The 13,405-nt window shown below is 46.5% G+C and overlaps 1 protein-coding gene across 14 annotated transcripts in view; it reads left to right on the forward strand.

Annotated features, from left to right (window-relative positions):
• Positions 1 to 12,771, forward strand: part of Depdc5 (DEP domain containing 5, GATOR1 subcomplex subunit) — a 118,176-nt gene extending 105,405 nt beyond the window's left edge. For 12 of the 14 annotated variants that reach the window (XM_051165226.1, XM_051165227.1, XM_051165229.1 and 9 more), the window contains 4 exons: positions 4,949 to 5,120; positions 8,052 to 8,112; positions 12,191 to 12,273; positions 12,435 to 12,771. In XM_051165226.1, the coding sequence (XP_051021183.1) occupies positions 4,949 to 5,120; positions 8,052 to 8,112; positions 12,191 to 12,273; positions 12,435 to 12,727 (609 nt within the window). In that variant the 3' untranslated portion in view covers positions 12,728 to 12,771. The remainder of the gene's footprint in view (positions 1 to 4,948; positions 5,121 to 8,051; positions 8,113 to 12,190; positions 12,274 to 12,434) is intronic. The other 2 variants (XM_051165234.1, XM_051165235.1) reach the window with 1 other exon arrangement.
• The last annotated feature ends 634 nt before the right edge of the window (positions 12,772 to 13,405 follow it).

Raw genomic sequence — 13,405 nt, forward strand, 5'->3', positions numbered from 1 at the left:
GTTCTTCACCTTGGCATTACTGACATGGGGCCAGATAAGGCTGTTAAACAACATTCTGGCCTGTACCTATTAAATGCCAGCTGTACTAACCAGTTTCCAAAATTTGGTCCAGGGTGAAAAGCAAATCTCCATCCCTCCCTTGTGTCCTGGGACTTCCATCTAAAAGCAGCCATCACTAACACCATGTTTAGAACACTCTCAGGGAGCATCTGTGTATACAGAGCAAGGAGAGTGGGCTGGCCGTGGTGAATGCGCTTATGCACACATGTTGGAATCATGTTATTTACATTGTTTTTTCTGTTACCTGTATATCTTCTATATCAATACAAATCAATCTGTCTTGTTTTTTATTTGTTGGATTTATTTTTTTAACCTCGTTGTTTTCAATGGTTACAGAGTATTCTAATATCCCAGTTTATCTCACCAATTCCCAGTTGGCTAATATCACTGGTTTTAACTTGCTATTCCCCAAACAAGGATAAGCTTGTCTTCTGGGGGGCATTTAGCAGTATCTGCAGGTATTTTGCCAACCCTACAACAAGGGGAGGGTTGGATGTATTATTAGCATTTAATGGACAGCAACCAAGTCACATGTGCCATGTTTAAGGAGCCTTGTTTCCTGGGCTTCTTGCCTGTCCTTCCTCCTGGTAGTCTGTCTTGGCCTACTTGCGGATCCTGTGCTGTGAAGCCAGCCCAAACCACTGCCCATCCCCATCCCAGCACTGTAAAGTAAGCACTCCCGAGCCAGGCTGTGGTCTCTTCTCAGAGCCCTCCTTAGCCACCACATGAGCCCCACTCCCCTCCAACAGCAGCCCAACATTTCATCACAAAGCTGAGGGCAGCTGGAAAGTGAAAATGATTATTTGGTGAATGCTGGAATCTCTTGAGAGAAGTAAGTGCAGCAAAGGAAAGAAAGTTCATTGTCCAGAGTTTGTAAGCTGAGGTGGGCAGTGGTGGTGCACATCTTAATCTCAGCACTTGGGAGGCAAAGGCAGGAGGATCTCTCTTGAGTTTGGAACCAGTCTGCTCTTTGTAGTGAGTTCCAGGAAAGCCAGGACCTCACAGAGAAAGTCTCAAGGGAGAAAATAAAAACTTTGTAAGCCTAATTTTGTCTTACAAAGTGTGTAATCTTGGGGCCATTTCTCTTGATCTATTAGGTGTCTGTTAGGTACAGTCTGCTTCTGTATGCATTTGTATCTTCAAGGACTCCTTCCTTGGAAAGGTACTTTTCCAAGGAGCGTCTATAAGGTCCAAGTTAAGGGGAGGCAGTGTCTAGGGAGTTGGATGGCTTAGTAGGTAAAGTCCTTAATTGAACAAGATTGAGGACCTATGTTCAGACCTCAGCACCTTTATAAAGCCAACTACAACAGGTGCTTATAGCACTAGGGCTGGGGGTGGCACAGACAGATAGAACTCAGGGGCCAGCAGCTTGGCCAAAATGACAAACTTCAGGTTCAGTAAGAGACCCTGTATTTGCTTGTTGCCAAGTCTTGCAACCTGGGCCGTGCATGGTGAAAGGAAAAAATTGCCTGACTCTCACAAGCCCTCCACATTCTATCTCTTTCTCTTTGTGTCTCTTTCTTTAATAAATAAATAAATACAATTTTTAAAAAATGAGGTGCGGGAACTGAGGAGATGGCCAGGTGGGTAAAGCCAAGCACGAGGCCCTGAGTATGACTCTGCAGAACCCATGGAGCACCAGGCGTGGCAGCACCTTCTATATCCCAGGAGGTAGCCTGGCATCTGCAGCAGTGAACAAGAAGAGACCCTGTCTCAAGCAAGCTGGAAGGGGAAGAGCAACATCCAGTGTTGTTCCCTGACCTCCACACATGCATTGTGATGTGTGTGCACCAGCACACACACACACACACCCTCTCTCTCTCTCTCTCTCTCACACACACACACACACACACACACACGTATCATGTACACACAAAATAAGGTGGAGAGTGGTAGAAAAAAATAGCTGGCCTTGACCTAGACCTGTCTCACATGCACACACCAAGGATCCAAGTGAAGAGGGATACCTGCTGCTAGGTGAGGTGGAATGCATCTGAAATCCCAGATGTGAGGGCGAAGCAGGAGGCCCCAAAGGCTGGATCAGCACGAGCTGCATAGCAAGGCCACAGCACTAAGACAGCCTGTCTCAGGTGCTCACCTTGCTCAGTTCACCTTGTAGAAGATACCAGCTCTTCCCCAACACTGACGGTGGGGTAACTGTATCTCAAAACATGACCACAGCACTCACATATACCTATGTTGTTTTATAGGCAGACAGGAAAGGTGTGTTATTTTTACCAAGGAATTTAGACTAAGAGTTCAGTTTTCACATCTCTACATGGAAAAGCCATTGAAAGCAGATAACACACTCATTGTGTTTTGGCTTTTTGGTTTTTCAAGACAGGGTTTCTCTGTGTAGCCCTGGCTATCTTGGACCAGGCTGGCCTCGAACTCACAGCAGTACACCTGCCTCTGCCTCCCAAGTACTGGGATTAAAGGTGAACACTACTACCTCCCCATAAGTTTTATGTTTTTTGAGCTGTAATATAATATAGACCATTTATTTTAAGGCAGTATCCATATTTGTTACAAAGCAGATTTTATAAGGATAAATATTACCTCAAATAAAAAGATTATTGACAATGTTTTAGAAATTAAGTCAAACTAGAGATTTTGGCTTTACTTTGGTAGAGTTTTGTTTCTTTATTTTGTTTTTTTGTTTGTTTGTTTTGTTTTGTTTTTTAGTTTTTTAATTTTTATTTTATTATTTTTGTATATGAGTGCTTTGTCTACATTTATGTTTGTGTACCACGTGCAGTGCCCCAGTGGTCAGAAGAAGAGGCTGGAGTTTCTGAAATGGGGGTGCTGGAAATCAAATGCAGGTTCTATGGAAGAGCAGCCATCCTCTCAGCTCCCCGGCCGTTGCTCCAGCTCCTGTCTCTGGAGGATGGAGAACCTAAAATGGTTCCTTCTGTCCTTTTTGTGCGCACATAACATGTATTGTCTGTTTTCGGCACACACATGAATGTGGAGGTTGGAGGGCAGCTCCATGCAGGAGCACACGGCTACAGACCCATGCCTCTGTGCCAGTGGCTTCCCAGGCCTGGACAGGTGACTCAGCTTAGCCGCAGCTGCTCTTAGGGAGGATATGGGCTCCATTACTAGCACCCACGTGGCAGATGCAAACTGCCTGTAACTTCAGTTACACATACACATGAAATGAAAAGAAGCGATCTTTGATGTGTGCTCTGAGTCTTTGAAATCAGAATCTCATGCCTGTACATCACACACTTTACCTTCTGAGCCATCTACATAGCATCTTTAAGTTTTTGAAGAATCATATTTGTTTAAGTCAAGCTGTGGCGCAAACTGTATCCTTTTTTTTTTTTAAGGATGATGTAGTGCCCAGACTGGCCTGGAACCCCTGGCTCACGTGGTCATGCTGCCTTAGCCACCCAAGCATGCGGGACTGTGCCCATGTGGCACCACCCTCAGCCTGTATCTTTTAATGTTTAACTAAAGCAGGAGGAGCCCAGAGGTCAGACAAGCCTGGTGACATTCTGACACACTATCTCAAAGAAGAGAAAGAAAATGGATGCAATTCTCCTCAGCCTTTACCTCTGTGCCAAAGCCACACCCATAAGCTTCTTGTGCCTTTTGTTTGCGGGGTGGGAGTGTGTGTTCTCAAAATGGAGACCAGGATCTCACACTGGCCAAGACTCCATCACTAGCATGCACCTTTAGCCCAAGTTGTCTTTAGGTGTTGGGTGGGGCTTTTTGCTTTGTTTTTGTTTTTTAATTGATCTGTAGGTGTGTGGATCATGGTCTGTAGGTGGATGGAGGTCAGGGGACAAGCCCAGGGAGTCGGTTCTCTCATTCCACCATGTAGGTTCCAGTGAGATAAAACTTAGGTTGTCAGCATTAATAACAAATGCCTTTACCAAACACTGAACCAGCTCACCAGTCCACCAGTTTGGCTTTTTGTCGGCTTGTTTTTAAGTATCCATGCGTTTTATTTATCTATTTATTTATTTTTGGTTTTTCGAGACAGGGTTTCTCTATGTAGCCTTGGCTATCCTGGACTCACTTTGTAGACCAGGCTGGCCTTGAACTCACAGCGATCCACCTGCCTCTGCCTCCTGAGTGCTGGGATTAAAGGCGTGTGCCACCATCCCCAGCTAGTTTTATGTTTTTTTAAAACGTGTTTCAAAAAAACTTAGTTCCCTGAGGAGGCGTTGATTGTTAGAGATACTTACAGGACTCTGGCTTTCAGGAAGATGAGGAAGATAGCTTTAGTAGTTCCCCAGAGCATATTCTCCTATACCAAAAGCTGGTCACTTCAGCTAGAAGTCACTGCAGTCATCTCCCGTGCTACGTCAGCCAGAGTGGGCGATTTTCTTATTCGATACACTGGACTCTGTACACAACAAAGCTAGAAAGATTCAGCCGTTGTCCTGTGGCCTTCCTCTGACATTCCACAGAACAGGAAGGGTCTCAGCTCTCTCACCAGTTCCTTTCAAAAGAAACTGAAGGTTAGCTAGGCATAGTGTTGTACCCATTTAACCCCAGCACTTGGGAGGCAGATGCTGGCCGATTTCTGTAAGTTCGAGGCCAGCCTGGCCAACAAAGTGAGTCCAGGACAGCCAGGGTGACACAGAGAAATCCTGTTTCAAAAAAAAAAGAAAGAACGAAAAGAAAAAGAAACCGAAGGCCAGAAACCTGGGCCATGAAGAGGAGCTGTGTGCTCAACTTAGTTTTTCTAGCACTCATCAGGAGGCACAATTGCACTTTTTCCTGACCAGGACTGTTTGGCGCCAGAGAACATGAGTAAGTGAATGTGCTGACTGATATGTTTGCCGCCACTCTGGCAAGTCTGCTCTTTAGAAGCAGAAGTATTTTCTTTCATCTAAAGAACCTGGAGATGATGCTGTTTTGTGCTTTCTTCCAGGTCCAAGGTTGGCATCGAAAAGCTACCTCATGCGGCTTCTTGTTAGTCCCGGTGTTGGAGGGTCCTTTTGCACTGCCCAGTTACCTGTATGGTGATCCCCTGCGGGCCCAGCTCTTCATCCCGCTCAACCTCAGCTGCTTGCTCAAGGAGGGCAGCGAGCATCTGTTCGACAGTAAGAGCTGCTCTCCTCTGCAGGGTCTGTCTCAGCGTCTCAGTCAGGCTCACCTCCCAGCCCTCCCCCTTATGTTTTCTCATAAGTAGAATCTAGATGGAAAATGAATACAGACATTAATAAGAATCAGAAAGCAGAAAGGAAGTATTGACTATTACAAAGGAGAAAAAGGGCAAGTGGGAGATGGGGTAAGAAACGAGAATTTGGACAATACTTATATGAAATGTCTTAATGAAGCCCATCACCGTCCAGTGAACATATGCCTTTAAAAAAAACAACAAAAACTGCAAGCTAGTTAAGACAGCTATTCTACAATGGGCAAAATAATCTGGGGTTTTGCTGTGGGTAATTTATTTTATGTGTATAAGTGTTTTGCCTGCATTTAAATCTGTGCACCACATGTGCATCTAGTGCCCACAGAGGCCAGAAGAGGGAATTAGATCTGCTGGGACTAAAGTTCTGGATGGTTGTGAGCCACCACCTGGGTGCTGGGAGCCAAACTTAAATCCTTTGCAAGAACAGCCAGGGCTCTTAACCACTGAGCTGTCTCTCCATCCCTGTGCTAGAATTTAATACTGACTGGGTAATCTGGGACACGTTACATAAAGCTTCTGAGCTTTGAATTTTTCATGTATGGGTTGGCTAGAGCTGCTCTGCCGGCCCTGGAAGGCCAGCATGAACCAAGCAGTAGATGGGAGAAGGGGCCATGCACTGTCCGTCGCTACGCCACTGTTCTGCCATGTTCTTTGTGCTGTCAGCCACCTGGTGTGGCTGCAATGATTCTCTGAATCTGAGGTGATCCTTTCACGTGCTAGTCCATACGATAAGGCCCTAGAAAGGCCATCAAAGGCAAAACAGGATGCAGTGTCCTGTGTGCAAAGTTACCACAGGCTTTGTAAGTCCCAGGCTCCCTGAGTGTATCTCCAGTGCTGCATCTCAAGGACTCAGAGCCCTTCCTTCTGTCAGAAAAGGACACAGGGGACCACCCCAACATGCCCTTTACCCACTCTCCCCGTCCACGCCTCCCACTGCTATCACCAAGCACACCCTGCAGACAAATGCATAAATTGCTCCTGAAAAGCTTTCTGTGAGTTCAAGATGACATTTCCAAAAGCACTAAGCTGGAGTTGATACTAACGTGTCATGTGCTATGTGATAGCAAGAGTATAAACGTGAAAGACACAGCTTTGATGTAAGAGAAATATTTTTTTCCCACTCCCTTGTAAGTTTGTGTTACGTTAAGTGGCAGAGGGTAAGGAGGGCTTGCCAGGTAGGGCAGGCTAAACCTAGTAATCTTGAGGTTTTATGACAGGCTGCCCTACAAGTTCCAACAGCCTATACTCTCTGCTTACAACTTAGAAGGCATTTTTGTATCTGAGCCCCTCAGAATCCTAAGAGTCTGGCTGCACAGAGTTACGAAGTCCCTTTGCACACATATATGTTCCTGCTTAACCTCACAGCACGGCTGAGAGAACCACTTATGCAGTCCTGAAATGTTAGTGATTATGTTCCTTTCAAAGTTTTAGGCCAGGCAGCTGCTCACGGGAGTGTTGTTAATATCTCGAGGGACTCCAGTTACCTTACAACATCCTGAGATGTTCTCCTCATTGTAACAGCATTGCTCGCAGGCCTGGCACTAGAGCTGATGGTTTCCCTGCTGCTTCTGACCTGGTCTTCTAAACATCAACCTCGGTTATTACCATGGTTACAAGGAATAGTCCTTGTGTAAAGGAATAAGGACTCAAATCTAAAATTCAGTTTTCTAGATTCTATGGCTTTTTTGTTTTCTCTACTTATTGTTACAAGTGAGTCTGAATCTTAAAATCTGTCACAAATGTGGTGTGTGTTTGTGTGTGTGTGTGTGTGTGTGTGTGTTTTGCATGTGTCTCTGTGTGGTGTGTGTGCCTGTAGTTGTATATGTGGGTATGTGTCTGTGTTTGTATGTGTGTGTCTGTGTGGGTGTATATCTGTGTGGGTGCATGTGTGTCTCTGTGTAGGTGTATCTGTGAGCATGTGTCTGTGTATTCATTTGTGTGCATGTGAGTGGGGGAGTGTCTTCAATCTGTTTTAAACAAAGTTCTAATTATGGACAGAGTAACAAAGCCACTCCATCCTTAGTCTTTGGGTGGTCTATATTGTTGCTGTCAGGTCCCTCAAACGCTCCATCCAGAGAGCAGCCCAGCTCTGCTTCCTGTTGCTAGGTGACAGAGTATTTAGCCTTCCACCTCCGTTCTGCTTTGGTCGTCAGCAGCCACCCTGTGGAAGAGGGAGGTGGAACAGTTCAGTCTATGATGAAGGAGCAAATTCTACTCTGCTTGCCTCCCCCACCCCCACCCCCCAGAAGCTGATGACTTCTCAAGAATTTCTTCTATATTTACTTGCTTCACGTTTCTCACCCTTAAAATGGAGCTTGTTTTTCTTTACAGGGAAATGGAAGGTTAGTGATGTTAGAAATGGATAGATGTTATTTTTAGAAGCCCCAACATATACTTCAGGTTTGTGTTTTAAGATACGTTCATACCAGGTCTCCTGGTACACAGCTGTAAGTAGAGGTAGGAGGAGCAAAGTAGAGGTAGGAGGAGCAGGAGTTCAAAGTCATCTCTAGCTATATAGAGTTTGATGCCAACCTGGACTATGTGAGAACCTGTCTCAGAAACAAATAATAAACATAAAATTACTGGACTCTTTTCAGCTTTAGAATTAAGACATTAACATAAGCTCATTGAATTCTGATGGCTCCTGAGGACTCCACCTTTTTAGACTGTGGAGAAACTTGGGGAAGGGTTGTGGAGAACACAGCAGTCCTTTCTGTAACTGGGTGGGGACTAGAGTTCAGAGACAAGAGATAAGAATTGTCAAGAGCAATGAGAACAGTGAGCTTATTACAAACCCTGTGACCACAGCTCAGCATTTATTTCTTATTCCTTTCAGGCTTTGAACCAGAAACATACTGGGATCGAATGCACCTTTTCCAGGAAGCCATTGCACACAGGTTTGTCCATTAGCAAGAGGGAACAGTGACCAAATCAATGTTTTTCTCCAATAGCAGTTACTAAAGTGAAACCCAGTTCCTTCTGTTCCTGAGGGAAAGCGTCTGTCTTTCTAGAGCTGTGGTTTTCTATTTTCCTAATGCTGTGACCCTTTAATACAGTTCCTCTTGTTGTGGTGACCCCAACCATAAAATGATTTTTGTTGCTACTTCATAACTGTAATTTTGCTGCTGTTTATGAATCATACTGTAAATATCTAGTATGCAGGATATGATATGCGACCCCTGTGAAAGGGTCATACAAGCTCCAAGGGGTCGGAACCCACAGGTTAAGAACCATTGCTCTAGTGACAAACTCACTGCTTACCACCATTCGGATACAGAGATAAATGCTGCCCTGCCAGTCTGTGGCTGTTGTCTTACAGACCTCATTGCTTGGTTCTTCTGTGGAAGGGAGAGATTAGGGCTTTGTAAATAGCCTACAAAGAACCTAGTTGTGGTATGGAGGACACAGGGCAAGTGAAACATTGTAAAATTTGCCAGTAAACTTCCCTGTGTATTAGATTGCTTAAAAGCAGTGGGTGAGAGTAGATACTTGTTGACACTGGACTTGTGCTCCAGGAAAACCCTGACCCCAGCTGCTCTGATTAGCTGTCTGCTGTTCCACCAGTGCCGCAGACTACATTGTTTCTAAGCATCACTCAGCTGGCGTCCACTTGCTATTTGGTATTCCTTATGGTGAAACAAAGCCTCCTGCTATGTTTCAGTTACCCTCTGCTTGAAGCACCTTCAGCTGCTACCTGCACCCTGAATGTACCCCCAACACCCACCATATATTCACAAGGCCAGAGGCCTCTAAATTCTTCCACCCACGCTGGCTTTTCCCTATCTTACACCTTACCCTAAGATCTAACCTTATGGGATTCGGGAGGTGGCTCAGTGGTTAAGAGCATAACTGCTTCTCCAGAGGTCCTGAGTTCAATTCCCAGCAACCACATGGTGGCTCACAGCCATCTTATACAGGGATCTGATGCCCTATGGCATGCAGGTGTACATGCAGATAGAGCACTCAATGTACCTAAAATACATAAATCTTTTTTTTTTTTTTTTTTTAAGAATTAAAAAAAAAAAAGTCATTGGGAAAGGCCTTGCTGTAGGAAGTAGACAGGCCTGGTCCACTCCCACTGCCGAGAAATAGTGGACACCCCATGGCAAGTCTTGGAGCTTATTCTTCCTTTTCCCACCCCTCTGGGGGTTGCTGGGCTCAGCTGGCAAATCTGCATGAAGCATAGTTACTAGGATGCCTCAGCCAGCTACAGCTGGTGAGCAGCTCCTCAGCCTGCACTACACATTTTGACTAGTTGTCTCCTAGATTTGACCTTTATTTGCCAAATCTGTTTGCTTTTGGTTTTTTTTTTCTTTCTTTCCTTCCTTCTTTCTTTCTTTCTTTCTTTCCTTCTTCTTCTTCTTCTTTACAGATTCTCTAATCCTCCTCAGCCCAGGTCTTGGGTGTATTTTTTCTAACAGTTTCCCTTTCCTCTTCAGGAAACTGACATCTGACTTCCTTACATGTCTTTAAAGCTGTCCCGCGTGTGACAGACTGTGCTGTGTATCACCCTTTTCTAAACCCAGCCTTCTCTGCACCTGTCATTGTGTCCTCTGACAGGGACTCTCAGGCCCCTCTGTTTTGAATTCCTCCCTCTTTCTTCCCCACAGGGGCTCACTGTGTAGCCCAGACTGGCCTTGAACTCACAGTCTCCTGTCTCTGCCTCTCGACTGTTGCGATTACAGGTTGCTCTAACACACACAACACACTTTACATTTGCACTTTCCTTTTCTTTTAAAAACTATCCGTCTAGACTGTTTTGTAGGCCCGTGGAGGGCAGAAGTTTAATTTTCCCGTCCATGGTACCAGCAACATGCCTTTTCCAGAGTCTTTGTTCTGCTCATAGCTCCTGTATGCAGCACTGCAGATTGAGCCCAGGGCCTTGTGGGAGCTAGGCAGGCACTGAGCTGCATCCCTGGTCCTACCTAGGGTTTTATGTGGAGTGGAATTCTAAGTGGAGATGTGACTCTGAAATGACAGCCTACCCAAAAGGTCCATCTCAGAAAAATCTAGAAAAGCTTCCATCCCCCCCTCCCCCATAGTTCCCTCTGTGGTGACACCTAGCTCTTTCTTCTGCTTACCTGGGTAACTGGAGTGAAGTTAATTCACATCCTCTGGGTGGGTTCTCCCTGCCTTCACTGTAGCCCTGGCTTGCCCAAGTGGAAAATGAAGCATCTAGGGACCATTAGGCTGAAATGAGGTTTTCTGAGTGTTTTTTTAAGGGGGTTTGTTTAATTTAGTTTGGTTTTTGTTGTTGTTTGTTTGGGGTTGGGGGAGGTCTCACTATGGAGTGCTAGCTGGCTTAAAACTCATTTTGTAAACTATGCTGACCTTGAGATCTGCCTGTCTGGCTTCTGAGTGCTGGAGTTAAAGGCACGAACCACCATGCCTGACTAAATTGTATTTTCAAAACCTAAACATCTTGGGGCTGGAGAAATGGCTAAGTACCTGAGAGTGATGGCTGCTCCTCATAGAGGACTCAGATTTGGTTTCCAGCACTCACACTGGGCAGCTCACAACTGCCCTGTAACTCTAGATCCAGAGCATCCAACACCCTCTTCTGGCCCCCAAGGGCTCTTGTACTCATGCACTTACAGACAAGCAAGTACACACACACATTCACATAATACAATTTTTTAAGTAAATAAATATGAAGGTCCTAGGCTGGGTATGTGGATCAGTTGGTATGTGGGTCAGCTAGCATGCACCAAGCACTACAGGAGGTGGCACTCAAGAGGCAAAAGTAGGAAGACTGGTGGTTGAAGGTTATCCTCAGCTGGATTATGAATTTGACACCTGCCTGGCATATCTAAGACCCCATCTCAAAGTAAATAATAAATAAATGTTTAAAAAGGTATCCTAGCCAGGTGGCGGTGGTGCACGCCTTTAATCCCAGCACTTGGGAGGCAGAGGCAGGTGGATCTCTGTGAGTTTGAGGCCAGCCTGGTCTACAAAGTGAGTCCAGGACAGCCAAGGGTACACAGAGAAGTCCTATCTTGAAAAAACAAAACAAAACAAAAACAAAAAAAGGTGACCTAAAGAAGAAATGAGTCAAGAAGCCTCTGGTCCAGCTGGTCATGTTACGTAAGTCAGTTGGCTTGGTTGGAAAGTGTGGAAGAACTCCACAAGTGTCCTGTAGACGCTGTCCACTGAATTTGCATACTTGATGTGTACATAGGGGATGTGGGCTTAGAGCTGGCAGCTCGGAGGACACAGCACAGCCCTTCCCGCCAGCTCAGTCCAGGAGAGGAGACGCACTTCACCTCCTCCATCACTGCCTTCATTGCATAAGCCCTCAGACACAGAGGGCAGGATCTGGGCACATCTGTTAGCACGTCCTCTACAGCTCTACGCAGGTGGGGCCAGAATAAATGTGCTTTATGGAAATAGAAAAACCAGGAATAGAACAAGCTATAGATAAGAAGTGGAACAGGACAAGCCACAGATGAGAAATGGCTTCCACTCATTTCCCGTTTCTAGAGCACAGAACAGCAATGAGCCTTGGACTGCTGTTCCTCGCCATTAAGGGAAGAGTTTATAAGATGCCTCATTCCATTTCAGTGAAAGCCTTTATTGAGAACGTTTCCAGCGTTAGCACGACAACAGTGGCATCAGATGTGGCTAAGAAGACATAAGACAAGGCATAGATGTGTGCTGGCGAGCAGCCTGCCAGGACACATGCCACAAGACGCAGACTGAAGATAGAGAGGAGAGGGCGTGTGGGAGAGAAGGCGCTAAGTGGGACGGAGGCTGGCAGAGTGCTGCGGCCACTGTGGTGACATAGTAGGGCTGTGAGCGGGAGAGCTGGGGGCCACGGGTTGGAAGGTAGATGCTGAGGGCAAAAAGAAGTAGGCTCTGTGTTTCGCACGGGAGGCCTTCCCACATTCCAGCATCTTGGCCTGTCAGAGTTTAGCTGCACACTGCTCCCTGTTTCTCCGGCTAATGAAACCGTGTGTGTTTCTGTCCCTACCATAGGTTTGGATTTGTGCAAGATAAATATTCTGCCTCTGCTTTTAACTTCCCTGCTGAGAACAAGCCACAGTATATCCATGTTACAGGTGAGGAACTGTGGGCAAAAAATTGGGCAGGTGCAGGAGCCCCTGCCATAGGCACATGAGGCCCTGCCTGAGCCCGCAGTGGCAGGACCGCCAGAGCCAGCTGCAGGTGTTCACCAGTGGCTCTGCTCAGGCCTACTCTCTCTCTCTCTCTCTCTCTTCAGGAACAGTGTTTCTTCAGCTGCCGTACTCCAAACGCAAGTTTTCTGGGCAGCAGCGGCGACGGCGGAACTCAACCAGCTCCACCAACCAAAACATGTTCTGTGAGGAGCGGGTTGGCTACAACTGGGCCTACAACACCATGCTGACCAAGACATGGCGTTCCAGTGCCACAGGGGATGAGAAGTTTGCCGATCGGCTGCTGAAGGACTTCACAGATTTCTGCATCAACCGTGACAACCGACTGGTCATGTTCTGGATGAACTGTCTGGAGAAGATGCATGCCAGTGCGCCATGAAGCCACAGTGCTTGACCTAGGAGAGGCTGTGGGCACGCTGGGGCTGGCCTTCAGTTAGGCTCTGGGCATCAGGTGTCAGGCTGCTGCTACTGTCAGTGAGTGGGGCCACGGCTGCTTTTTGGCCTCAGCACAAGTATGAGTGAGGAGAAAGATGAAGCAGCTGCTGCCGCTACCACCATCCAGATCTCGCCATCATGTGCCCGAGGCAGGGAGAGGCACAGATTGCCTGTGGGAGGGAGTCAGTGTCTGGGAATGGGGTAGGCAGCATCCATTGGGGTCCTTTTCCTTCACCAGCAGTGGATATTCGGAACAGAGCATCCCGTTTCCTGCCCAGGAATGTGTGTGTATAAGATAATTCTGTGACATAGTGTACCATTGGCTCAAACCAGCTGTACATATGTGTACATAGCAGAAGTAAATAAAGCCCCACCCTCCCACCCCCACAGTGTGTTTCCAGCTTTGTTCCTAGCAGCAGTCCCGCCCTGGCTGGAAGCCAGGCTAGTGATGAGGACTTCAGGACACACTGGTCTTAGGTCTGTCTATGCGGTCACTTGATAGGTCTTTTTTTTTAAAGTCCTTGGCCAGGAGAAGGATCCTTCTGAACAGGACTCCTGAGCAGACGGTGTGATACAGTAGGGAGCACTAGGCTTGTGCTGCCTTGCTAAGTGATGCATCTGC

Source organism: Acomys russatus, chromosome 22 (assembly GCF_903995435.1).
Source record: "Acomys russatus chromosome 22, mAcoRus1.1, whole genome shotgun sequence".
In the NCBI taxonomy this organism is placed as follows: domain Eukaryota; kingdom Metazoa; phylum Chordata; class Mammalia; order Rodentia; family Muridae; genus Acomys; species Acomys russatus.